General features: G+C 44.9%; 1 protein-coding gene across 2 annotated transcripts in view; it reads right to left on the bottom strand.

The window, feature by feature from the left end:
- Positions 1-26742, bottom strand: part of CACNA2D2 (calcium voltage-gated channel auxiliary subunit alpha2delta 2) — a 208630-nt gene that overhangs the window by 176624 nt on the left and 5264 nt on the right. For both annotated transcript variants that reach the window (XM_054280705.1, XM_054280704.1), the window contains exon 2: positions 9810-9891. In XM_054280705.1, coding sequence (XP_054136680.1) covers positions 9810-9891 — 82 coding nt within the window. The remainder of the gene's footprint in view (positions 1-9809; positions 9892-26742) is intronic.

A 26742-nucleotide genomic window follows, 5' to 3' on the forward strand; every position in this document is an offset into this window, starting at 1 on the left:
TTCAATGACCTACTTGTTTTTAAAAGTAATCCAACATTTACCATTACAATCTTCTTTGCTCCTCAAGTCACATAAACCCCCTGCTGTCTCCTTCTTCTCTATTTACCTGGCCTTACAGTCACAGCAGGGAATTGAAAATCTGCTCCCTGCCTCCTAGCTACAAGCAAAGGCTTTGCTTGGGCATCCAACAGATGATAACTAATGCTACTGCTTAAACAATCCCTAGAGTGGCTCCTGACACATGCAGACGTTTAGATCTGCCACCAGTCCAAGCCACATCAGCCAGGCATTTAGGAAACTGCCCCGCTAGAAATAGCCATGCCTCTCATTCAAGGCATCTCTTCGCATCAGTAAATCTCATGTTTCATTCAGGCAGGATTTTTCTCAGTGCTCTTACTTACTATTTAATATTTATGCTATGGTCAGTGTCCAAAAAGCATGACACTACTGGTTATAGTAGGTGCTGAACAAACACATACTAAATCTGTCTTGGATGCTTCCAGGTGTGAAAGGTCAGTTGGAAAAGGGAGAAAAGTCAATAAAAGCTCAAGCCCAGGGAATAACTGAATCACAACGAGCAAGCTCAAATATAAATCTAAAATAATGAAACAGAGAAATCCTCCAAAATATACCAAAATAAAGAGGGAATACCCCACATATATCAGTTGGTATTGATCAGCCCAAGAGCAACAGAAGAGGAAGGAGAATCCATAACCATTAGCATCACCTTCCTGCTACCTTTCTTCCTTAGCCTGTTCACCTTCCTTCGCTTTGCTCTGGACACAACCTCCCAAATCATCAGAGAACCTGGTTTATTCCTAAGACATAAAGGAGTGTGGAGCTTTTCAAGTTTGTATGCAGAATTGTCAAAGCAAGATGCAAAGGATACAAGGATACTGATGATTACCAAGATCTGGAGTCTCCCAAGAGGCAGTTCCTCCAAAAGCAGAACCATCTCTTTCAATAAAGCAACAGCAAACTACAGCTTTAACCAGAGCACAGATTCTCAGTCTTTAAGCAAAGCTCTCCAGTACTGAAGTCCAGTTGATCTGTTTACAAGGAAGGCAAGACTGATCTAATAACAGACTCCACTCTCTCTCCCTCCCTTACAATAATATCTTAACTCAAAATAATTAAAAGGAAATAAGTACCTATAAAACTAGCAGCATCACTGCAGGCCAATATGTTGGCACGGATGGGTGTTTGAAATAACTGGCCCATTCAAGTTACTCACCTCAGATGTCAGAGGTGATCTGCTGTAATGAGGCACAATAAACACACTTAACATGCAAAGTGCCTGCTGCTGTTTACCAGGCTGGAGCCACACTGGAGCAGAACAACCACAACTGTGCCCTCGAGGAGTCACCTCCTCCCTGGTCTCCCCAACTTCCCAAGCCCTCCTGCATTTCTAGATATTGAACAAAGGAGATGTGACACATCTTACTGCTGCCTCCACGCAATAGCCTCAAGTATCTAACAACAGTTTCCTTCTTTACACCTTCCATTATAACTGCATATTTCATTCCTCTGCAGTCCAGTGATGAATGGAAGTGATGGATCATCCACAAGAATGCCAGGATCCAGTAGTGTCCAATACCTATTGCTTGCTTGACAAACCTATCAGGAAGAGAAATGCAAATTCCCCAGCCTGCAGCATTTCAAGTTGAAGGGGCACTTAAAGCCCATAAATAATATTTAAAAACATAGAATAGGAAAAATCTGAAATTATGATGAAATACAGATACATATTTTCTATGTTTTGTATCTTGATCAGTGATAGAGTTGCATTTTTGGTTATCAGCTCTGATCACAGGAGACTGAATTCCAGGCTATATCAATTCCCCTGTGAATGTAAAGGAAAAGAACCATCTGGAGAGAATAATAAAACAATTAACTTTCCATTAAAGAATAATCTATGTATGTTTTTAAGAAGGGAAACTTTAATGATCTCTACCTAATTATTCATGCTGCATTCTGGCAGAGTTGGTATGGATTTTGCCTTGCTTTATTTTTAAACACAGACTGAAGTTAACAACTTCAGCTGGAATGAATGTGGGGACCACACAGGCTCCTTCAGTCAAGGGCAGGACAACCCGGATGAGGAAGGCTTCCAGAAACATCAGCCAAGGTCTCATCCTTCCCATGGATTCATATGGCTGTGTAATGGCAACAGCATCAATTCAAAGAGTTTCACTGAATATTCATGAGGATTTTACAAACATGGTTGTTGACTGGCTGGGTACATCAGCTACGTTTTTGGACGCAAAATGCAAAGCAGCACACTCGGGAGATGCGCACACCTGAACATCACTCTGTTGAATGCTGGGCTCATTTAACTTGTCACTGAGAGCAATATAAATCAGAAATTACTCCATAAAACTCAACAGCAGGCCCCTTTGATTGTGCAAACTCACCAACTGGCTGCAAGTGTATTATCTTTACAAAGTAATTCTGTAAAGTGGAAAGGTTCAAAGCAAGGGCTTTAAGGACTATTCACAGCCTCCTCTATGGACCTGCTGGCTGTACCCACAATGGAGAACAGTCCAGGCTGCACCACACCTTGGTTCTGCACACCTGCTCAGCCTAACCACCTGCCTCAGTTTCCCAGTGGATAATACTAATGAGTCAGTAACACTGCTTGCCTGCACTTCATTCCAGTTTACACAGCGCTTTCCAGCCAAGTCTCTCAAACATTTGGAAAGGACCAAATATAGTTTAAGCTAAAATTAACTGGAACATAAATACCAGGATTCAGCCACTCAGATCACTCCTTTAGAAACCTACCTGGCACTCTGGGCTTTCCAGCATGAGAAGTCACACATTAAAGAGCTGGTAAATAGTGAGACAGTGTCCAGGCAATTCTTTGCTACTATTTATTGACCAACTGATTGAGATCAGGCTCTGTGACACAGTGCGAGCACGTTTATCCCTCTCCCCTGCAAGGTGCTAAGTTTTATGATCTGAAAAAGTAATTAAAAAAAAAAAACCCACATAATCCTGGCACACAAACTAGTCACACCTGAGTCCTGCTGAAAAAATCCCTGCCTCAGCTTTCAAATGTTGCAGAACATTTTCATTCGCAGCTTCTGCATAAATGGAGCAAGTATTGAGCCTAAGAATCTAAGGCATTTCAGCCTTGAGACTTCCAGTCTGCTCTTCCCCTAGAACTGTAAAAGCCCATCTTTCTGCACTAAATATATATACATATATATATATACACACACAGACACAAGCACATACACAGATATATGCACACCCTGATGTCTCAGAGCAGGGCCCCTGCATCTGCCAACAGGCTGCACACTGCATCGGCACAATGGCTCTGGTGCAGGATCTGCACCACCCACTGGAAAGGATTTAGTGAGGGGTGCTAACGTCACACACTGAGCAGCCACATACAGCTATAAATTATTCATACACATTACTCTAATTATGCAAATGTACTAAAAGCTGGAGCATATGTTTCCCTGACATCTCGCAGTACGGATGCAATATGGTTCTAGTAGAGAGAAAGAGTGAGAAGTGAGATGATGGGTGTAAGGGGGCTAACGATGGCACACACTGGCCCGAGCAAGGGGTGCCAGAGGATCCCTCTTTCCCAACCAAGCTGCTGCAAGCCTAAGGACATTTAAATGCTCCTCCTTGGTAATATAGTGTTGTCTCTGCACTCAGTGCTGAGCAGAGTGCTGAGGCTGCTGAACGGCCCAGGCAGATTAAAATAAACCCAAGCAGTTTGGAACAGGAATGTGTTTATCTGGCATCACACACTTCCTCTTATCAAACATGAGGAGCAGGGGAGGGCACAGTGATGGTGTGCGGAAGCAGGCTGTGTGCACGCTGCTAGGAGAGGGGGAGGGAAAAGAGGAGAGCAAGGCAAGGATCAGGCAGATTATGCATGAGCCTGGGAACCAAGGCCTTGGAGCCAGGCATCATCTCCCTGGGGTGCGGAGCCCATCCTCCTGGACAGTCCCCAGATAGGCACTAGCTGATGGAAAACTCAGTAAGGTCCTTTCTCCCTGGCAGCATCTGGAAGAGGGCAGGCATTCAGTGCTGCTGTGGCATAAGCAGCTGGCTTTGTGTGCTGCCCCAGCTTTGGGTTCAAACTCCTCTCAACTCTGTTGAGCACAGTGCAGCCACTGGGCATCACTCAGGTCCTGTTCTGGGGGCTGGGGCTGACATCTCAGAAGGAAAAGGCCAGATGAATTCTGTTATGGTGTTTTGAAGATAGTAATGGATTGAATATCAGAAGATTAGGATCTAATTCCCAACTCTGCCATGCTGGCAATAAGGGACCACATCACTGTGTTTCTGTGAATGCCCAGTCCACGTGACAGAGCCCTCTGGAAGCAGACAGGCTTCCCAGACACCGTGTCCACAGCATTGTGCAGGGGGACTCTGATTCTCTTGCATCCTTCATTTAAAATTCCATTAACACATCTCAGATTCTCCAGCCCCACTGAATGACCAGCTGAGTGTTTCTATACCCAGAGAAAACAAAAGAACAAATTAAACATCATGTAATACCACAGTAACTTGGGAGATTTAGGCTAACTTATTATTATTCCAGTAGTTACCCAAGATCAAAAAAGTTGAACAGAAAACCTTGACAGCTCCTTTGATAAGAGCATGCCTCACCTCCTGGTGCTGGCATTAAAGAGGCTCTAGCTCTGTACCAGCACTTTGTAAGGGATGCTCTCACAGAGCCACGTGAAACACTCAGTACTGCAGAGACCCCATCACAGGAGGAGTGCTAGTGACTGCAGCACTACACAAGGCAGGTGCCACTTCAGCTCTTCAGACCCAAGGCAAAATTCTGCCAGTATACTAGTTTTTTTTTAATTCAACTTCTTGTTTGTGCATGGCTCAATCACAGTTCCTCACCTGCAGCTGCCTGAACTAAAGCATGGCCGTGCTTTAAAAACAAGAGGGGATCTATCAGAGAAGCAGCACTGAGCAGAAGGGACAGGCTGCATGAGACAAAGGTGGGGACACCTGCACACGTCCTGGTCACTCTGCCCAAGCCCTGGCCAGCAGGGTCCTTCCCTGTCAGAAAAACCCAGAGCAATGAACAGCAGCACTTCTGTCAGGCAGAGATGCCAAACTAGCAAAACAAAGTACAAGATAACAAGCAAGAATAGAAGACAGACATGAAAATCCACTGAAGTAAAACCAGACATTGATTACAAGGACCAAGCTGAGCCACTTCTGCTGTGCCACAATCAGCAAACTCCTTGTGGGGCTGCATCCCAAAGGGCATAGCACGAGTCTCCCTTTCCCCTGTGCCTGTTCTCCTTTCTGTGCAGCCAGAAGATAATATGTTATCTTGTACATGCTGAGGGCAAAGCACAGCTCAGGCAGAGGCTCCCTGCCTGCCCAGCTCAGCCAGCAGGCTGCTCCACACATCCCACCCTGGGCTCAGCTTTGGGGCCATCTCACCCTTTACAGACTGGGTGGTTCCTCACCACCAAGGCCAGCAGAATCCTTATCTCCCAGCCATACACCAGCAAGGCAGATCCAGACCTTGACTTCCTTTGGCTGCCCAGAGGAAAGAGGGTACAAAACCAGCTTGACAGGCTGGAGAGGAGGAGCAGGTGCAGCTCAGGTCCAGCTCTGTTGCCCACCCTGTCCCTGCTGCAGCCTGTCTGTGGCAGGATACAGCACCTCCAGGAGAGAGTTCTATCCTGCTATGGAAGCAGTCCTCAGGAAAGAGAGAAAGGAAGACAGAGCAGGAAAGGGGGCTCAGTATTTACATGTCTTAGCTCTTCCCCCTCTCATTTGAAAGGCTTTGGCTCCCTCAGTAGCTGCCAGCAAGGAAACAAGGCCATTGGAGGCAGCCAGGGATGCCAGGTACTGAGGAGGGGGAAGGGATGTTCTGACCAGCTCGCTGCTCACCTCAGGAGACACAGGATCAAACACAATTTAGGTAACAAGCCAGGGCAGATTTGAGCCTCAGCCCAGCTATCCAGAAAAGGAGTTTTAACACAACATCCAGGGGAGCTGCTCAGTGAGGCACAAAGCCCAGCAGCACACACAGCTCTGCTGTCATCGGTGCTGCCACAGTGCCAGCACAGCAGGACACTGGGAGGCTGGGACAGGGCTGCACCAGCTTGGGAAATCTCTTGAGTGCACTCTACCCTGGAGCAGGTTTTGCAGCATCTAGGCTGGAAAGACAAAATATTAATTCATTTTTGACTAAAGTTAGTAACTTTTACTTGTGCCAAAAACTAGGAGAAAGAGAAATGTAGTGTAGTGTAGCAAGAAATGTCAAAACAAAATATTTTTTTGTTCTGCAAAAGTGAAGAGTTCACTGTAGCCACAAAGAAGTCACTAACAGAAAAAAGTGGGAAATCAGAGAGTTGTATTTTTAGTATAATATTCCTTATTCTAGAAGTAATTATTTTAAGAATGTCAATCTATTCAGACAGCATTATAGGGTCCCACATATCATCGTGCCAGTCAGAGCTAAATTAGCAGTGATTTGTGCTCTCAATTATCTCTGGTGAGCTGCGAGGGAGGCGAGGATAGGGAGGCAAAGCAGCGTGCCCTTATCCAAGAGCTGGGATTTGTTTTGAGGCATGCCTGGAGGAACCAGCCAGCCAACAGGATGCTGCACCACAGGCACCCCGAGGGCTGAACACTGACTTCACCAGGCAGACAATCATCTCAGCAAGGCCAAGCTCCTCCATACAGTGTTCAGTCATATGGGTGGCCCACCACAGCCAGTCTGTGTGTCTAATGGGAACATCTGGAGAGAAGCAAGGTGATACCTCACAGCTGAAAGAAGAGCCCTTGGCATGACTCCTCTACATCTCAGAGCTTCTCACCCTCCTGTAAATGCTCCAGAAAAATGGTCCCCTTGTGCAAAGGAGCATCTGCATGGTACAAGCTTGGAAAATCTCCCCAGGGGATTACCTATCCACCTGGCAGGACAGGAGGGAAGCAGGGGCATTGAACATTTAGTACCCCAACTCAAGGAAATGAGTGAAGAGTTAAAAATCTTTCTGGGATGGGCAGCGCTCCAGGAAGATAAAATATTCAGCACCATTATGTTCCTGGACACCATATTTCTGATAATAAATTTCATGCCTCATATGCCATAACAGTTATGATTTCAGGCAATAACCAAAGAACAGATCTTCATCCTTTCACAGCAACCCAAGAAAAAAAGATTTGTAAGCAAACCTGGCAAATCTCAGAGGAGGGTATTTTTTATTATTATTTGGTTTGTCACTTTGGTAGTCAGGCCTGGAAAGGGAAGATCCATTTCTGCCTTGGACCCACCTCCAGTGCTTACAGCTTCATAGTCCCATGAGAGCTGGCAGTGGAACCTAGCACTTCTCAACAGACCCCACCAAGTTCATAAGGACCAGTTCTGTCTCTGGTGACACTGCAGCACTGTTTCCCCCCACTGGAGCACTTTTCTAATATCACTATGCACAATGAACCAGAAATTCCCTCTGCAGACATGGCCCAGGCCAACATGGCAAGCCCAAAGAGCATCAGCAACTCTTTGCAAAAATCAGGCTCTACTTGCCTCATTTTTCTTTATCCTTCCTACTCTGCATGGGTTTACTCTTGCTTAATGATGAGCCTTCCTGTGAAATCCCAGTGGGTGGAATTAGCTTCTAGCTATACCATGTTTCAGCTCCCACAGCTCCTCAGGGGCTCTTCCTTCCCCCTCTGCCTGCTCACCTTCTAAATTTTGAGTGTGGTTGCAGGAGAATGTGGACTTTTTTTAAATTTAACTTTTTAAATCCATGTCTCCAAACAGGTTTTAGTACCACTTTATGACATTAGACAGCTCCCATACTGTAACTCCAATGAACCTGTGTGCAGCTGGTGGGTAGGGACTCCCTGCAGGTACAGCTCTGTTCTTCAGGGTGAAGCACTCTGTGCCATTTTCCATCAGTGAAGCTGTGCTGGTGTGCACTAGCAAGTGACGTGGTTCTTAAGCATCATCCACTTGATATTGCATCTACGAATCCAACCTGAACTCCAGATCCCAAGTTTTCCCATAGAGATCAGCAGACAGCCTGCACCAGGCCTTTCTGGTGTTCAAACAGCTGCACAGTGGAATTTTCAGTAGCTCATTTCTTGGCTTCAGCTGGTTTATGCATTTACTAGATACAATAATTAGCTTCCTCCCTTCACAAGAAGATTCCAAAACAGATTTCAAAAAAAACCTTTCAATCTCTCTGTAGTCAGTGTTTCCAGTATTAATCCATTGAAGTACTGCATTATGTTCTACCAGAAGAATTAAACAGGAAAAGTGGGAAGCTCTCTTACCTGTAATTGACTGACTGGCCAATAGGAGTCAAGTGCTGGCAAATTGGAGGTGTAATTTCTCTTTAATTATGGCATTAAAAAAATTACATGATATACCTATTTAGCATGCAAAGGAGTAAAATCAAAGCTAATAAGAATAAATTGTAAGAGAGGACATGTACAAAAATGTAGTAACAATCCTTTTGTTTTTTATGACTGTGCTCTGCTGAAGAGAATGCTGACTGCTGCACCATTGTATTGCCTGGAAAACATCCCCAGCTCTAAGACCCTGCCAACATGCAAAACTGCATTGCACAAATGCATGGCTACATTCAGAAATATCTGTTGTAACCCAAGTGGGTGTATATGCTTTTCAGGCTGCACATGAGGTTTGTGTCAATCCGGCTGAAGTTCAGTTGAAATGAATGCACACAAAGCCCAGACACACCATTCTAGAGCTCAAATATGAACACAAATGAATGGATGAACCATGAAGAGTTCTGCAAGCCTTCAGGTAAACTCATTTCACAATGCATTTAAAAGAAAATAGTGTGACCTCTGTGTTTAGACAATGGATTACAACCAACAGTATAAAATATCAGCAGTTCTGTTTAAGCCAATACAGCTACTAGTGCAAGACAGACAGTAGGAGTCCCATACAGAACTGGCATCTGAGAAGAACATGTCACTGTCACCAGAAAACACAAATACACCCATGCTTTTCTTCTGGGGTAACATATTTATCACTCTAGAGACGAGTCTATTTTCTTTAGATTAACACCCTAACTGTTATTCCAAATAGCTCAATTTCAAATCAGCTAGTCAGCACAAGAGTGTGGGCAAGGGGAAACAGAGTTTTATGGGGAAAGGGAAACAGGGAAGGTCTCAAAGGCTGTTTGATCCCAAACCTAATAAACTCCAATGAAGCTGTTCTGTAACTGCCCTAACTCGACCCAGAGCTCTGCTGCCAGGAGAAGAGCAGGTCTGGCCTCTGCAGCCTCTGCATCCTGGTGCTAACTCAGGGAGCAGGAGGCAGATGCCAGCATCACTAACTGAATTTTGTTTTCTGGCACTTGGAAACATAGCCAAACAACAACTACAGCTTTACCTGCAATTATATTTAAAAACAAGGAGCTTCCAATGGCCAGCAAAATTATCCTTTCAACATTTCCTGCTTTGCTGGTTCCTGTTTTAAATTTTTAAATTTAAACACAAGTTTAAATTGAAAACACAACCTTCAGTCCCTGGAGGAAAAGTTCATGAATTTATTCTTTTTTAGTGTGTCATATAGGAAAAACTCGAGAGGTACATGCTTAGATAGCAGTGACATGCAGCCCCAGAGACAGACAGATACAAACCACACTCACTCCCACACATTTGATAAATGCATCTGATTGCCCAGGAACCAGAAGCACAGCCAGCCATGATCCTGCACGTGGATTGAGCTGAGAGGGTGACAGAGTGCAAGTGTTCACACAGGTGATTTCTGCAGATGAGAACATCCATTGCCACAAGAAAGCACAGGTAAAAGAAAGACAGCTTACCTTTCTGAGCTGCTGGACTCCACCAAATATCCTCATCACTCCATCAATCTCCTGCTCCAGCCTCCTGGCCCAGTACTGCATACTGCAAGAGATGGAGGGAAAGAGAGAAAGAGAAAGGGAGAGAAAGAGAGAGAAAGAGTCAGAGCCCTGACACCGAGTAGATAAGCAAGGGACTGAAGGGAGAGGGAGGAAATCAGTGCCTCAGCTAAGTTCACTGCTCTCTGCAGCACCAAGGGCAGGGCAGAGTACCAGGAACACACTGCTTTGAGAATTACAGCTGGGGCAGGTTATAAACTTCAAGACTTCAAAATTTATGCACAAGGCACCACAGAGAGAAGAGGGGAGAAAAAGGTACAACAAAAACTGCAAGGCTCGAGGCTTTATTTTCTCCTTATATAAACATTTGCTGTAGATAATTATTTAAGCCCAGAGTGATTAACAAGGTCCAAGCACTATGTAGTACAGAAAACAGCTTATTTTTCAGCAGGGCTCTGTGGCAGAGAGCAAACCCTGAGCCATGGCAGGGCCAAAGGTGCCTTGTCCTGCTGCAGCAATCGATTATCACTGCAGCACCAGGGGAGAGACCTGGGCACAGCCAGCAGCCAAGCACAGAGCACAGTGCCCAAGGGCTCAGCTGCTCTGCACCTCCAGCAGAGCCCAAGCTGTGCCAGGCACGGCTCTGCCAGGCCCAGGGTGGGCACAGGGAAGGGCTGGAGCTGCCACTGGCACATCCTGCATCCTGTAAGGAGGGGAGAGGGAGCTGCCAGGCCTTCCAACAGGCACAACGCCCTTTCATGCACTCAGCCACACGGATTTCACCCTACAGCAATAACACCAAGTTAAAAACAACAACAAATAAACCCTCTGCTAAATCCACAGAACTTGATAATTCTCCTTCTTTTAATGAGATTTCCTGGCTTCAGCCACTGCCCAGGCAAATGTCAAATCTCCTGTCTGACCTGGAAAAGCAACACTCAATTGCCTCTGCACCACTTGGCACTGCCTTCAGTGCTTTTTTCACAGCAACATTTCTCTCTCAATGGATGCCACAAAAAGGAGGGAAGGAGCAGAAGGAGTAGAAAGTAAGGCCAGCAGCAGGGCAAAGCTGGTGGGAGGGAGCAGACCAGCTTGGGGAGGCTGCACTTTTGTTAGGGTCACCTAATGATTCCAGTCTTCATGCAGAGACATTCCCCAGGCAGCCCACACACACACTCCCCCACAACCCCCAAACCATGGAGGGGCTCTATCAGAGATCAAGGAGTAAAGAAACCCAAGTATTTTTCAGCTGGGCACTGGAGGACTCTGAATTACACAGCACAGCCCAAAAGCTGGGCAGAATTACCCAAACAGAAAGATGCCTTGAGCTGAGGAGCTGAAGCTTCACTTTTGAGGGGTGAGGGACCAGCAGGACAGAGGGAAGGGCTGGCAGAGAGATGTGTGCTACTGAGGCAAAAGTCATGCCAGTCAATAACATACAAGGCTGTGGATGAAAACAAGACTTAATTGTGCATGCCAAGCCTTCTCAGTTTTCCAATGTAACTTATGCCATTTCCCATCTTATACTATTTCCCAATGCTGTCTAGTGTCCCCTGGAAGCATGGCTGGGGAGGGGAAATCTAGGAAGAGATGAATGAAGATATCAATAAACCCCTATTCTGCCAGAGGAGAGAGAGCAAAGCCTTCAGTGGGGCTGCCAGTGTGAAGGTACCAGGTCACAGACAGAGCTGAGGGGAGAGTTGGGTTTGGGGGTTTTTGTTTCTTTTCCTTTTCCAATCACTTTATCAAAGGTATATCCAAGTTACCCTGAGTATCAAAGTTACCCACACATCTTCTGAAGCATTTTCACCAAAAAATATCCATTTTTACACAAGGCACTCACTTAAAAAAAAGCCTTGAAAAACCAAAATTGAATTTATTTTTCCCCTCCTCCAGTTTGTCCAGTGAACTGAAAAAAATCAATTATATGCTCATACTCAGCCACAGGTCTGAGAAACCCCACCGAGCACTTATGGAGCTGACACTTTTCCTTAACTTCCAGCTCTGTACAAGATCCTCGATTTCAGTGACACCTGCCTGTGTCAGCTCCCACCAGGAACACCTACACCACCACAGCAAGGAAAAATTACCTCCCATCTTGAGCTGTATCCATCAACATTAGCAACTGCTCCTATCCGCTTAAATGTCACGTATGGCCAAGCCTTCAGAAAGGATTAGTTAGAGAGAAGACAGAGGCATCAATATTACTCTCTTGGCATATGCTAAAGAGACACTGAGCGCTCAGTTGAGCTGGGATTTACAATTAATTTAAATTTAGTCAGCAGATTTGTTTAAAAAAAATTGTTTTAACTTATTCCACCCCCTGCCTCCGCCCCAAGAAGTACTACTATTTTAGAGAAAAGTCACTGGGTTTTTCATTCATGAGTAAAGCTGCAGATCACTTTAATTGTGCAGTCTTAGGATACCTGGCTCAATCTTACAGACCAGCAGTTTCCCAAAGAGTCCAGCTAAGCCTGGTGATATCAATATTAAAAAGAAATAAATGCACGTATTACACTATCAAATAAAAAGGACAGCATTTTGGCATAGCTCACATCAGGTTTCTAGATTTTAAAAAAAACAAGTAATAGCAGAAGCAGCTTCTTTTTTTTTGGTATAGTATGGCTATCCAAGAACTTTTGCCTGTGGTAGTAAAAATTCTTTTTTTTACCCCAGCACATGCCTCACCCACATTAAAGCACTGGCAGAACTCTTGTCTGATCCATTACTATGTTCTTCTACCCTGGTAATGTCCAAGACAGAAGCATGCAGAGTGGGCCACATGCCAAAATTTGGAGGTTTCATCTCAGTTGTCATATACTGGGTTGAAAGTTACCATTAAAAAAAAAACAACATTAAACTAATGCCCTTAAAATGTATGTAAGATGACTGTAGCAAGGCTGCAGAGGGTAAAGAAGCTGCTAGCCCATGATGAACGTGGAGATTCCTGTGTACACACTAATGCACATTAAAACATTAAAAATTTTCTGTAAGATGACTGTAGCAAGGCTGCAGAGGGTAAAGAAGCTGCTAGCCATGATGAACATGGAGATTGCTGTATGCAGCATCCCCTGTGGAAGCTGTAAGCAATAGGACACGGCAGTCACTGCGCTCCTGGGCCATCACTGCACACCTCAGGTGCGGTACAGGGCTTGAGGAGCGATAACTGCTTCAGACATGCTGCCAGGAGTGCCCTGCTGCTCCTGTGAAATGGCATTTACAAGTAAAGCATAAAGAACACAGCTGATGCACTGGCTGGGAAGGCCCTGGCACGGCTGTGGAGGTGCTCACGGAAAGGCACCAGGCTCCTTTACGAGCCATGTGCACAAACCTCCTAAAACCAAGCACCACTTTGGTGTCCACTGTAGTGAGGAAACATGGGCCAGCACAGAACCTTGGAGCTCAAGAATTTGTGATGGCACTTAATAGCTCTGTGCCTGCAGGAACTGCATGGAAGGAGCCTGGCACATCCCCTGGCCTCTCTCTGGCAGTGACATGCCCAGCACATCTCACTCATCCCCCTTGTCTCAGCTGGCTCTCCCATTGCTGAGGAGTCTCCATAGGACTCTCCCAACCCAACAACTCTACAACCGTCACATACACATTCAGGATATCCATAAAAAATCTTTACTATTGAAAGAATGGTTGTTTCCTTCACCTCAGTTCCTTACAGCCTCAAGTGAAACATTTGCAAGGGAGGTAACTGATTTTTGAAAACATAACACCATTTATCACTGCTGCTCCAAAGAAAACTACAAAAATGTTAATTGATTACATAATTTGCATATTTGATTTTTCTTACAGATGATATAAAGTAGGCTTTTAAAAAGAAGAAGATATTCAAAACTATTTACTGTGTCAAGCAGAACATCAGGAGGCAAATCACTGCTGTTGCAGCTGGAGCCAAGAAGCAAAGCATCCCACATGTCCCAGTCCTGCTCAGTGGGCACCTGTGCCTTGCCACTGGTCACAGAAGCTCTTTTTTAGGATTAGGGCATGTTCCATGCTTCAGGTCACCCAAGCAGTTGCAGAGACTTCCATGCATGTCGATGTTGGTATCTAAGGCTACACTACTGCTCCAGCTGTGTAGCTTCAGAAGAAAATTATAATTGTCTGGAAAGGCAGGATACAGGCTGTGCTTGGCCCGCATCCTCCCACACTTGTGCACACATCACATGGCAGCCTGAGAGTCCTGGTCTTCTGTACAGAAACTGGAGACACTCACAGAGAAGCCACCAGTGCAAGCCATGCGCTGCCAGCCTGTGGCCAGCACCAGGGACATGCCACAGCAGCTCAGCCCAAAGTCACTCTGTCCCTTGGTGGCTCTGGGTACATGGGACAGACCCCTCATGGGCTGCAGTGGCACCTCCTCATGGCTAACCTAGGGGTGGGCAAGGCAGTTACACAAACCACTAATGAGTATAAGCCTCATTGCAAGGCATCTCTCACAAAAGCACTGCGAAAAGAGAAGCCAGAGGAAAGAAAATTAGTTTTCTGCTTGAGGACATTTTTTCCTTAAAAGAAGCCTTAGGAGAGTGCTTGTTTGGCTGTGAACAGAAGAGGATGTTAGAAAAAAAAATAAAATGGGAGAATTGGTCCTTTTCTTTTGCTGCCTTCCTGGCCCCCAAAATAAGAGAGAGTCACAGAAACATAAAAGCACAAGAGGAGAAACTACTTGCTAAGTGGATCTACTGCCCCAAAGCTTATTGGGCTCTACAGAGTGTGTTCTGAACAAGTGTCTACACTTTACGCAGTGTGTTCAGCCAAGAATGCTTCACCCTGATTCATACGCTTTGGTTCAGTGCCCAAATATTGCTATTTAATAAGGTTATTAATTACTGTGTTGTCTAATTTTTGCTGTGCAGGAACTTCTTATAATTGGCTTATTCCTTCAAGATGCTTAATCCTTTAACTATAATAGCCTGTGTCAGTGCACACACATGCATGTGTGTGTGTGTGCAGGATATGCCCCCTCTGAGCTCTCTTACATACCTAGGCTGTAAAAAACCCACGTGGGCAAATATTTACCCATCAAGGAAAAACAAGTTGCCTTTTTATTTTCCCCTGAAGATACAACTTAGAGAGAACACCTGTTTCCTTCCAAATAACTTACTGACCGACCGTGCTTCCAGACATTATCAAGCCTCCCACATTGTCATTTTATGACTGTGTTTTAATTTAAAGTATGTGCCCAGGTGTTTATATAAAGGAAGGGTGGGAAAAAATTGCCTTCTGGACTAGTCTTTTCTTAATATTTATCAAGACATTATTCACCTCTACCATCTGGTCTTCTCTGCAATAAGAAAGCATCTTTGACATTATTATAGGGAGGAAGGACAGGACAAATGAATACTAGAACTATATCCTAAAGAAAAATCTTTTAAGAGACAGGAAAGGGATAGTCTGTCTACATGCACCTCTTTCATGACATTATTTTGTTCTCCTCAATTCAAACACTAACTTTCTGGGTCTGTTTCTGTCCTATCCTCTGCTTATTTTTTCAATTTTTTGCAGCAGGGTATGTCTTGCAAACAACTGCACCTAAAGAAAACCCCAAGCGACAAACTCCCTACCAGATCCATCTTGATCCCAGTTTGACACCCCATTGTGTATTAAAATATAATAAAAAGGGTAACTCTGTAGTTTTCTCAACCTGCAGCATAGATAAAGCTGAGTGAGGAGAAATAAGTCTGAGGGGAAAAATTACACCAAAAAATTGTGTTTCATTAACAGCTCTTGAGCATAAATACTTCTGTAGGTTTCTGTGAGAAAACCAACAGTAACCACCAACTTGTCACCAGTGACATTTAGGACAATAGGAAAATTGTTCCTTAAATATGATTTCTCTGTCAAAAACCAGAAGCATTACCCATTCAAGGTCTAACTCCACTTGAGAACAGAAAAGGCAGTAGCTGTTCAGTCAGTCATAGATATGCAGGATGGCAGGGGTTTCAGGAACACTTCTTCCACAACTTTCTTGCACTAAGACATCTAAATACTTGAGCCTTCTGCATGAAGTGTTCTCTAATCTGTTCTTTAAATTGTCTGCTGAAGGTGAACCCAAGATCCCCACAGTACCTCTTCCCAGCTCCATTTTTCAGCACATGGTAAAAAAGTTCCCTTTTTATTCACCCTAAATCTCAATTTCCTCTTTCCACATATCCCACCTACAGCTGACACTGAAAAAATCTTACAACAAGCTCCTAAGAACTGGAAGATCATGATTCTGTTGCATCCTTTAGAGTAGTAAAATAAATAGAAAGGGAAACTCAGCTTTTCACAGCTTTCTCTATTTTGCACTGTTTTCTAAAACATTCATTCTTTTCATTGCCCTTCTCTGGATTCTCTACAGTGTGCCTATATCTCCAAAGGCTCATGCCAAAATGTGAGGTCAGGTACTCCAACAGAAGCCAAACCCAGTGTTGTATGAGGAAGAAGACATCACCTCCCTAGTCTTGTCCAAGAACCTACTGAACACTGAAGAATAAATGTGCCCTTCTGCTATGACAGCGCTTGGCTGACTCAAAGTGATCCACAATAACTCTCGAGATCCTTTTTGCCACGCTGCTACCCAGACGGGTGTTCTTTATTCTGTATTTGTACATTTCATTTCTCCCTCATAAGTGCAGTACTTTGCATTTGTTTTCAGTGAATTTCATTTTGCTGATATCCAGCTCACCGTTCAATTTTTCTAGATCATTTTGAATTCTGGTAATGCCTTTCGAAGTACATCCAACCCCTCCTAGCTCAGTGTCGCCTGCAAATTTTATAAGCATATTTCCTATTCCATTGCTTAAGTTATTAATGAAACTATTGAATAAAAGCAGGTCCAGGGCAGATCCCTGCAGGACCCCACTTGAAATGCCCTCCCAGTATGACAAAGAGCCACGATAACTATTCTTTGAGAGCTGCGTGTCCAATCAAAATATCTTGAATTTCAAACTTTACAAAAAGCTGATTTGGAGTATTTGATATGCAAAGGAGCTGGAGGCCAAAGGATAATGCAGTGAATAATTTAAAGCCTAGGAGTAGATTTGAGGAAAATCTGTCTGTTGGTGGATGATTTGCCCACAGACAGAGGAAGAAGAAGCCACTGAATGTGTGAGCTGGTACATTCGCTTGGCAGTGTTGGGAAAGGTCCCACACAGGCACCAATTTCTTCTGAGCAAACACATGCACAACCTCTCACCGATACAGCAACGAAAAGTAAAACTGGCAAAGCAAGCACAGCAGGTATTTTTTGCAGACCACAGGGCAGAGGATAGCTCTTTGCCAAAAGGCCCTTCCAGCCTTGAACACAGTACCCAACCAGGACCATAACAAACAAAATAAGCCAAAGGCAATGGCTATCAGCACTGGAGCAACACCAGCAGTATCCTACCCACAACAAATAACTGTTTTTTTCAGAGCCCAACTAACACAATGCCTTAGCCTTCCTGCTTTTTTGCAAACTCTGCTCTCAGTTTACATCTGGGAACTCTGTTTCCATGGCACACTTGCTGATGTGCATCAGGAGCAAGAGCAGCCCATGGCTTCTTTGCACCATCTTCGCACTGTCGTCGCACAGGATTAGAGCTGGGCTCCTTATCTCAAAGCCTGTCACAAATCTAGACTTGAAACACAATGAATTAATAAATAAGTGAATAGGTGTCAGTTTTATGGAGCACACTACCAGCATAAATTTCACCCAATGCAGCCACTTGTCATTTTCAGCACCCCTTGAGACCCCAATGGCTGATAACTATTGCACGTCACTTTGCAACCCATTATACAGATGAAGTTTTATGATAAAACCTCCCTCCTCTCTGCCTCCTGTTTTACAGATGCAATCTGAGTGGAGGCTGAAGAGATCCCATCCCCCACAGCAAAGATAAGGTTACAGAGGGTAGGTCTTAGTAAGGATTTTGCAAGTTGCATGAATTATTAAAGTCCTTTATGATATAATGACAGACATATCAGGTTATTTGTTTATTCTGTGTATAATTCATGAGTCTCTTGGGAACTTGACAGAAGTAAGATCGCTTGTTGCATCTTCTTGTTCATTCCAGTAAATCCTCATCACCAGATGGAAGGCTGAGCCACCCCTGAAGACAAAACAGCCACAACTCACAGGACCTGTACCTGGGGCTGGAGATGGGAGAGCTTTTTACTCAGCCTGGAGACACAGTGAAGCTGTCATTGAGTATGTCAGGCTGGATGGCTGGAAGATGACAGTCTGGGCTGTGCTTCTCTATCATGCCATCAGAACACTGCCCTCTAAAGCACATGCAAACAACTTTATGATTACATGCTATGAGTTGCTCTGCGCTCCTCCATCACTGCTGAGCAACAGTAGGACCATCCAAGCTGATGCAGGCTTTTATAAGACTTCAGGATAGTTCACAACCACCCCCTCCTGGCTACTCAAATAGTGTGATACTGGACAAAGCAAACAATTCCCCTTGTTTGGGTCATTTTTGTAGAGTCTGGTCAAGATATTGGGCAAAGCATGATAAAGAGGTGCCACATCTTGATGGCTGGAACTGAGTTTTGAATACATACATTGTAGTCATTTCTCAATGCTTCTCAAAGGGTGAGGGAGATGTGATGCCTGCAGCTGGAAAACAGGAAATGAAGGACTGACTGGAGCCCTTGGCAAGGAAGAGCTTCCCAACACTCAAGACTCTCCACCTGGAGATGCTTCTACTGCCAGGAAGAGTCAAGTCAACTCATGGAGAGTTGTAGCAAAACAAAGGTGGCCAAACTGCCAACAGCACAATGTAAACTCTTACCAGCCACTTGACACCAGAGGACTGCTTTCAGCATCCTCCCTGCCCATGGCAGATTTCAGCTGATCAGAAACAAACTTGGCACAAATGATCAATCTGATCACTTGTAGACAAGCAAGGAGTTTGGTGGAGGACTACTGACTAGTCAGAACTCTGCTGAATTTGTGTCAACAGCTTCCCTGCTTACCAAGAAGAGATGCCATTAAACTCTGCCACAAAGACCTCCTGCTACCAGAAGCTATTTAGGAGCATCCATTGTCATTGCTTCAGCCTCAAACCATGTCAGTCCAGGTCTCCTGGGGTTTTTGGAGTAGCCTCTCACAGCACCATATGTAACATTCTGCAGGGGTTTCTGGGCATCACTGTCACTCCATGCCTATCTAGTTAAACCCCCCACCTTAAACAAGCCCTCTCCACACCATCCCCCTACCTGAGAGTTCCTGGCTCCTAAGAGAGCATTGTAATCATTGTTATTATAAAGCACTTAGCGATGCTCGTTTATTGCATCTCTCACCAGCCAAACACCCAGAACCCTGTTATTTCAAATGCAGTTGCCTTCATTTGCAGAAGCTCTTCATTGTATTAGTCCCTTTCAGGAATAAAAGAAAAAAGGGGTGGGGGTGGAGAGCATTAAAAAAAATAAATAGCAGTTTACTGCATTTTATACCATTACCTCACTACTTTGTGATACACATCTAAAAGCTGTTTGTAAGACCTTTCCTGCTGTAAGGTGGCATCCAGACAAGCTCTGAAGCAGACAGAGTGGAAACATGAAGCCCAGTTCAGTTTTGTCCCAGTACTCTGCATTACCCAGAGCATAACAGCAACAGGGATGAAGCTGGCAGCTTTCACAGGTCAGCTCCTCTCTCCTTCTCCCCATCCAACTGGGACAAAGACTGCCCCCTCCACAGGGAAAAAACATCTACATATCGCTCTGAAAAGTAATCCAAGTCTGTTCCTCTGAAAGGATAAAATCTGTATAAATGGAGCTGCCTGAACCACACTGGGAATACTCAGAAGGTGCTACAGCATTTTGCTGTACATGGAAAGGACGCTGAGCTATCAGGCTGTTTCCCCTCTCCAGCCACAGCCAGCTTTTCACACTGAAAATAATTCACCTCCTGTCCTGGAGGACCCCATAAAAGGAAGATCAACAGTAAACTGTCAAATCCTCCTAATACGTCCAACAATAATACCTTCCATCTTTTTCAGGAGGGGAGAATGGAAATACCAAGGTGAAGCAGTAGTCTCAAACCCAGACAGACTTTTGGTAGCAGAGTCAAAACTGCAGCTCAACCTCCTGATGCTAACTTTGATGTCTGCCCTTGGAAGACAGCACTGGAGCACCAAAGCAAGAAACTCACACACCTATGGGTACCCCAGAGCAGGTTTGCTCCCAGCCCTCACACCCAATATGCTCACATGTAACTGGAATTGAGGATTATGCCATAATTCTCTTTTTGCTTGAGTATCAACATTAGATTCAAAAGCTCCTGACATCCCAACACCCCATGAACAGAATGTCTTGGACACTTTCCTGTAAGAGAGAAAAATCCCAGTCTCTAATGTGGTCTTCTCAATGGGGCCCGTGACATCACCAGCCCCTTTCTGTTCACAATAATGACTTCTTCCACACGCCAAGAGATTTGAAATTACCTGTGAAATATATTTCCCTAGGCACAGGCTCAAGAAGCATGTAAATTACCCAGCTTAATGGCCTCCTGAATTTCTCTCCAAGACACATAGAGAGAGCAGGAAATGTTCAGATGGTATCTCAGGTACTGTCCAAGGGGTTTAATGTCCAAGGCATGGTCAGGAGGTACAGCTCTACAGCTTGCCCAGTAACTGCTCCCACTGGTGAGCACTTGCCACAGGGAGGCAATAAGCACAAGATCCAATTCTAAATGAGTGCCTCATCAGCACAAAAATATAATTTTAAAGAGAGCATTTCTTGGGAAAGGTGCCTATCCATAATTTACATGGTACAAAGAGCCAACATAGGGCTTATGCAGCAGAAGGCACCCATTTAATTTGGAGAAGTCCAGTGCTGAGCACTCAGCAGCAAAGCCTCTTGCCCTCTGACTGCACAGAGAACAGCACTGCCCAAGCTTTGATGTTCAGGCATTTGCCAGGGAACAGTGTCCTTCAGAGAAGCTTTTCATCCACAAGGACAGTTCCCATCCTCCCAACAGCAAAGAAAGGGACAGACACTTTCCCTGGAGTCCAAATCCTCCTGCCCCTGTTTTCTGTTCTTGCATCTCAATCTGATGTCCTGTTAGTACATAGTAGAACAAACATTTATCCCACAACTAAGAGCATGGATTCATTCAAAGGAACACAGGAGGAGGAGTTCTGTGATCTGGTTGCATTTTCTACTCCACCACTGACTTACTGGAGTGTCTGAAGCCTTCGTTTCAGCAGCAAAAGGAGCAATGGGGAAATGCAAGCACTGTTACTGAGCACGTGTACAAAACCACAACAAGGAGAGGAAGATGGAGAGCAGGACAAGATGCTCACAGTGCAATGGGGAGGGGATGGCAGGGGGAACAGCCCCAAGGGCATCATGAAAGAATTACCTGTCTCCCCAGGGAACAAGCCTGAGGCACACATGCTCTGCTCCTGATGCTTGCCAGAATGACAGGTTGGTCACCTTTTAACACACAGTGGACAGAAAGTAGGCCAGAAGGTCAACTGGGGATAAGAAAACACCTGGAAGATAGGCCTGGCAATTGAAAAATGGGCCACGTTGCTCAGTGTAAACCTCCTCAGAGCAAAGGTGTAAGACAAGGTCTTTGCTGAGACTCTTTTAAAGTGAGAACCTGCCCTCGTTCTCAGCCACAACCATCTTGCTAACCCACATACTGCCAGAAGCTGTGGTATCACAGCAAGATTAACACAGAAGCAATTTTAACAAACAGCAATTTCCAAGCTAATTTCCTCACTCACGAGCGTGCCACTGAGGGCTGAAGTCCGTCTGGACCTCTCAGAGCTATCTGTGCTCAGGATTAACTATACATCACTGCCAGTAATGCAAGCTCTCTGCTATTCAGAAACTATTAGAAGATAAATATTAAACCTCAATATCATAGCAGTAGAAAAAAAATGAGGAGGAATGTCATTGTAATAAATACTGTAACCTAGCCAAATGAGGAAGCAAGGTTAGTTTCATGTGGAAAATGAGACACAAAAACCAGAATATACTTGGCATAGTCCTTGCTTTGCTCATGGGATCTGGACTTCTGTGCAATGAACATCACAAACTTCAGAGCAGTTCAACAAACTGTGATTCAAGACTGCAGGTTGGCAGTTGCAGATGAAACAGGGCTCTGGCCACCAACTCCACCCAGCCCTGAAGCACCAGGCCTTGCACATGAATCCTTCATCTAACATAGATTGTTACATGGAGAAACTGCAGGTCCACCATTACTTGTGGCCCCGAGACAGGTCTCAGGTCATGCAGCTGGAGCACCTCACCTGCAGCCCAGGCAGGTCCCATTTCACCACACTGCAATCATTCTGACATTCCTCCATAAGAAGGACAGGTACATTTACTACACCTTTCCTTTCTGCAGCTGTTTGGTTTTCTCTGAAAGCAACTTCATGTACAAGAGCCCTCATGTTATCCAGTGAGATCTGAGAACAACAGGAATGGCACAAACACAGCAATAAGTAGATTTAATTAAGAATGAAAGTCAACTATTATGCCAGCTACCATAAAAACACTGTATTTTTTTTCCTGGCAACCTGCACTTCCACCAGCCAGCTGTGATGGCTCCAGAGAACAGGATGGGGTCTGGCAGCCACTCCCCAGTGGAAAGGTAACTGGCCATGCACTCAGCTGCCTGAGTCCCCAACTAAGTGACATTTATTAAGAGGCCCTTATGAAATAAAAAAGGCAAGGCTGCTTTCAGCACACATAATCACATTCATAAACTGCACAAACCAGCAGTGCTTTCAGCACAAGGATTCACTTGGAATGGCATCAAGAGGAGAAGGGCAGAAAAAGAAGATTCCCACACAGCAGTGTTGCCACAGGCAGTGGTCCATGCACAGCACCAGCCTTGGGATGCATCCTCACCTCTGGCTTGGTAACACTGCCTGCTCCAAGAAACACAGCCCAGTGAGGCTGGCATGCAAAGGGGCAGGAGGGGAAAAGATAAGGGCAAGCTCAGCAGTGACAGTGCTAAAGTGAGACCTTGAGACCTCATGTCAAAATGTGGCTGTCAGGGCCCTTTCATACCCAGCTGCTCTGTCTTCATTTCTGGGCAGGGAGCACAGGGAAGCAGGGGGAAAGTGAGGGTGTAAATTCACCTGTGGAAGGAGCCACTTGGCATGAAAAAGAGCCCCAAGCACCTAGGAGACGGCTGAGGTGAGACAGAGCTGGTTAGATTTTTCTCTACAGTAAAGACTAGATCACAACAAATAAACATAGCAAGGAGCAAGTGACACAGAAGGGTTCCATTTAGCCTTAAGATGATGGGGAAAAAGGTGGTATTGATGTCAGAAATGCCAACACAACATTTTTGCTGCTGGGTCAAACAGGCGGGCAGGTGCTAAATGGGGCTACTTGGAAGCTGAGACCAAAGCATCAGCAGACAGTAGATGTGTTAGCTGCATTTCTTTTCTCCACCTCACCATAAAAATTCTACCACAAGCACCACCATGTTCAAAAGTTAAAAGACAAAGGCCTGAAAGTTATCATGGGCATAATCCCACAAACATCATTACATCAGGGATGAATTTGTCCCAGTATTTTTTAAATTTTCTTGACAATTCTCAGCTTTTAAACCTACACAGCAGAGTACAGCATGCAAGACTTGACAACAGCAATTTGTCTGCATTGTAACAAGGCTAACATCAGGAATGGCTCAATCAGAAATCCCACAGCACATAGCCAAGGGGGGGCATGAGAGCATCCCTATGCACAGAGAAGGTCCCTTTTGGTCTATGCTCTTTGAAGTGCTGTTATTCTGTAGGAGGCAAAATAATGTCATCAGTTTGGTCACTGATCAACAATTATTACGACTTTCTAGCCAACAAAAACAGAATAATTAAAAAGTAAGAATTGCATGAAGAGAAAAATATTGATTTTTTTTCAAAGTCATGTAATTTACCCTCCTTCTCAGAGCAGGCAGAGGAGGAGGGGAAAGCAGAGGAGTGCCCAGGAAGCTTTGACGCATGCCTAGCTCACTGTCCTGAAACCTTTTCAGCTTGCTGGCCTTGAATAATTAAATGCTTTTACTTCCACCCTTTTCTTCCCCTGGTGTGCATGACACACTGCTGCAGAAAGTTAACTTTCACCTGGGCAAGGGGCATCCCTCTCCCTGCAGAGGTACTGAAAGCACAAGAGCCCACACAATACTTCCCACACACACTGATCCCAAGAATGTGACACTACAGTGAACACTTAGCAGAGACCTCTAATTTACAGGACTACCTCAGACATGAGGAAATGGCACTTCAGCTCCTTCTGGGTCTACTGAGTTTGTTATGGAGCAATAAAAAGACATTCAACCACTCACAGCCCAGAATCTGACTCAATCTGCAACACCTGATAAAGTTGAACATTAGGTGCTTTGCTTGGCTTAAGTCTGTCTCTATTTTGGTGTTCATGTCACAGCTGCCAAAAATCTGCCTGTAAAACCCACTATACACTAGAAATGCAAACAAAGCACTGCAATCACGATCCTCCCTGTTTCATACTGTACAGAAAGTGTTTATTAGCCACAATAGAGAGATATTACAGGAAAATTAATAGATGCGAGAATTCAAATACAAGAATATCTCTGGTTCAACAGAAATTACAGAGAGCTTTATATATTTCTTTATATATATTTCTGAAGGGTAAGTAGCTTATACAAGGTTAGCTCTAAAAATTATTTAGATATATGCCCCTTGTTTGCTTTGCTGTTTGGAGAATGAATGTGAACTCAGACTTTAGATATGGGATTCTTCTGGACTGCAGAATATTAAGTGCCCACTGGAGAAGAAACAGAGCCTGACAGCAAACTGGCAGCTTGTGACAAAAGTTGCAGAATCCAGCTCTGTTATGAGTTGAGAGGCATTGGTATTTATAAGGAGAATCATATCCTCATTTTTCACTTCAGTGGAGATGGATACAATACTTTCCCAATTCTTTCCCAATTCGACTGTTTAAGAGCTGACTTTGTGCTTGCCAAGCCAAGAGGCTCAGAAGCCCAAAGGCACGGGGCAGGCTCTATGTACCAACAAATCAGGCGCACAGTGGCAGCCACACCATGAACCTGTGCTGCAGCTCTAACTTTTAGCACTGAAATGGTGTTGCAGCAGGGACTGCAGCAAGCCCACGCACTGCTGCCAGGACTCCGACTGTTAATGCCCTCGTTCTCCGTGTCAGACAACACTGACTCAATGCTCCTGTGGACACACATGCTCCAGGTTATCCTGAGCAAACCTCTCCGGTCAACAGCCACGTGCCCCGCACACTTCCAAGCCTCTCAGCTGCTGAATGCCACACAGAAAAGCCTGGCCAGCTCTGGCTTGAGTCTTCTTTTACTGGAACTCAGATAAGAAAACCTCACCAAAATGAGTATGTACTTTAACCAAACTACCCCTGCAAACAGCATTTCTACAGATAGGAAGCAGCCAGTACTTTGGTCATGAGATTTTCACCCTGCTCTGTCCTTGTGCCTGTGCTCCCCATCCTTTCCACCCTCCACCCTTCCCTGAAGCATAGGCTGCTTTCTAACACTACATGGATTTTTGCTCCAATGCACAGCATGATCTAACTAATTCGCACTTCATTGCTCTGCACACCTCATCATTTGCACATGAAAACAGCAGTCTCTCTCCATCCCTCCACTTGCTGCCTATTTCTTCCTCCTCCTCCTCCTCCATCCCCCACCTCCAGTACCTCCTCAGAACAACTCCACTACGGAAGCTGCAGTGAAGAGGCTCACATTACCAGGACTCCATTGCTTTTACAAAATTTCCTAGTGTGCTGTGAAACCTCATAAATAATTCAAGATAGACAACCTTTGTCAGGTAAATGAACGTGTCTCTGTACTGCATCACTCCGGGTTTTCTATCACAGTGATACTCACTGTAGGCACAACCCATATTGATTCGGGAATTCCCCAAGTGTCACTGTGGGAAAGGGTAGAACAGTTTTCACACCAGCAGAAGCCAAGGGTACCCAAAGTCTGCCCAGGGCTTCGGGGGACTCAGAACAGAAACCCAGTGGTTCTGACGTAGCTCCAGCCTAGTCTGTGCAAAGCACAGCTCCATCCCCACTCTTCAAGGACAATGAAAGAAGGAACAAGGCCGAGGGAGGCAAGAGACGTTCTTATTATAGAACTCCTTTTCATTGCGAGAACTTCAGGGATTCTGACATACACCAGAGCTAAAAATCATGTTGCATCCTGTACTTATTGCGTTTAACTCTACGCACGATCAGTGGTGTCGCTGCACAAAGAGAGAGGCCAACTTAACTGCTGCTTTGACAACTGTGCCCAAGGCTTTACCATCATTATTGACCTAGATGGTTTATATGGCATTTAGCACCCAATCTGATTGCTGTCAGCAATTATCTCCTCCGGAGTTCTCAGTCCCAACTAGACGTGAGGGAGGAGAATTGATCCTGGTTCTCCTGAAAGGCAGTCTCACACAGCCTTGGGAGCAGCTGTGCTGCACAACAGCTCCTGCCCTGTCCCCCACCAGGCTGAGCAGCAGCTTCCGAGGAGGTGGCACAGTAGTCTAATCACAAGCAAGGATAACGACCTTGTGATGAGTTAATGAATAGATACAGAAACCACAGACTGTGCACCCTTTGTCTGGCCTGATCGCGTTCAGATCCTTGTGTCTCTCGCCCTGCAGCCCTCTCACCCGTAACAAGCTCATCTGGTTAAATATCCCCATCACTCACACATCAGTCAATTTGAGAAACAAGTTGCTTTACAGAGGAAGAATGAATCCTTTGGTCTGCATAAACACCTTTTAGTTCTCATTGTATTTATGACCAAAAGATAATGGCTGAGACAGAATGGGAAGGGTTGTAGGGAAACTGTCAAAGTAATGAAGGAAATCTACATGCGTTCTGCAAAAGATCGAATAATTCAACCTAAAGAAAACCATGCCAATAGCTTGTTGAC

The sequence above is a fragment of the Melozone crissalis genome, unplaced genomic scaffold, assembly GCF_028551555.1.
Source record: "Melozone crissalis strain CALT ecotype California unplaced genomic scaffold, PUWL_Pcris_2 ptg000029l_1, whole genome shotgun sequence".
In the NCBI taxonomy this organism is placed as follows: Eukaryota; Metazoa; Chordata; class Aves; order Passeriformes; family Passerellidae; genus Melozone; species Melozone crissalis.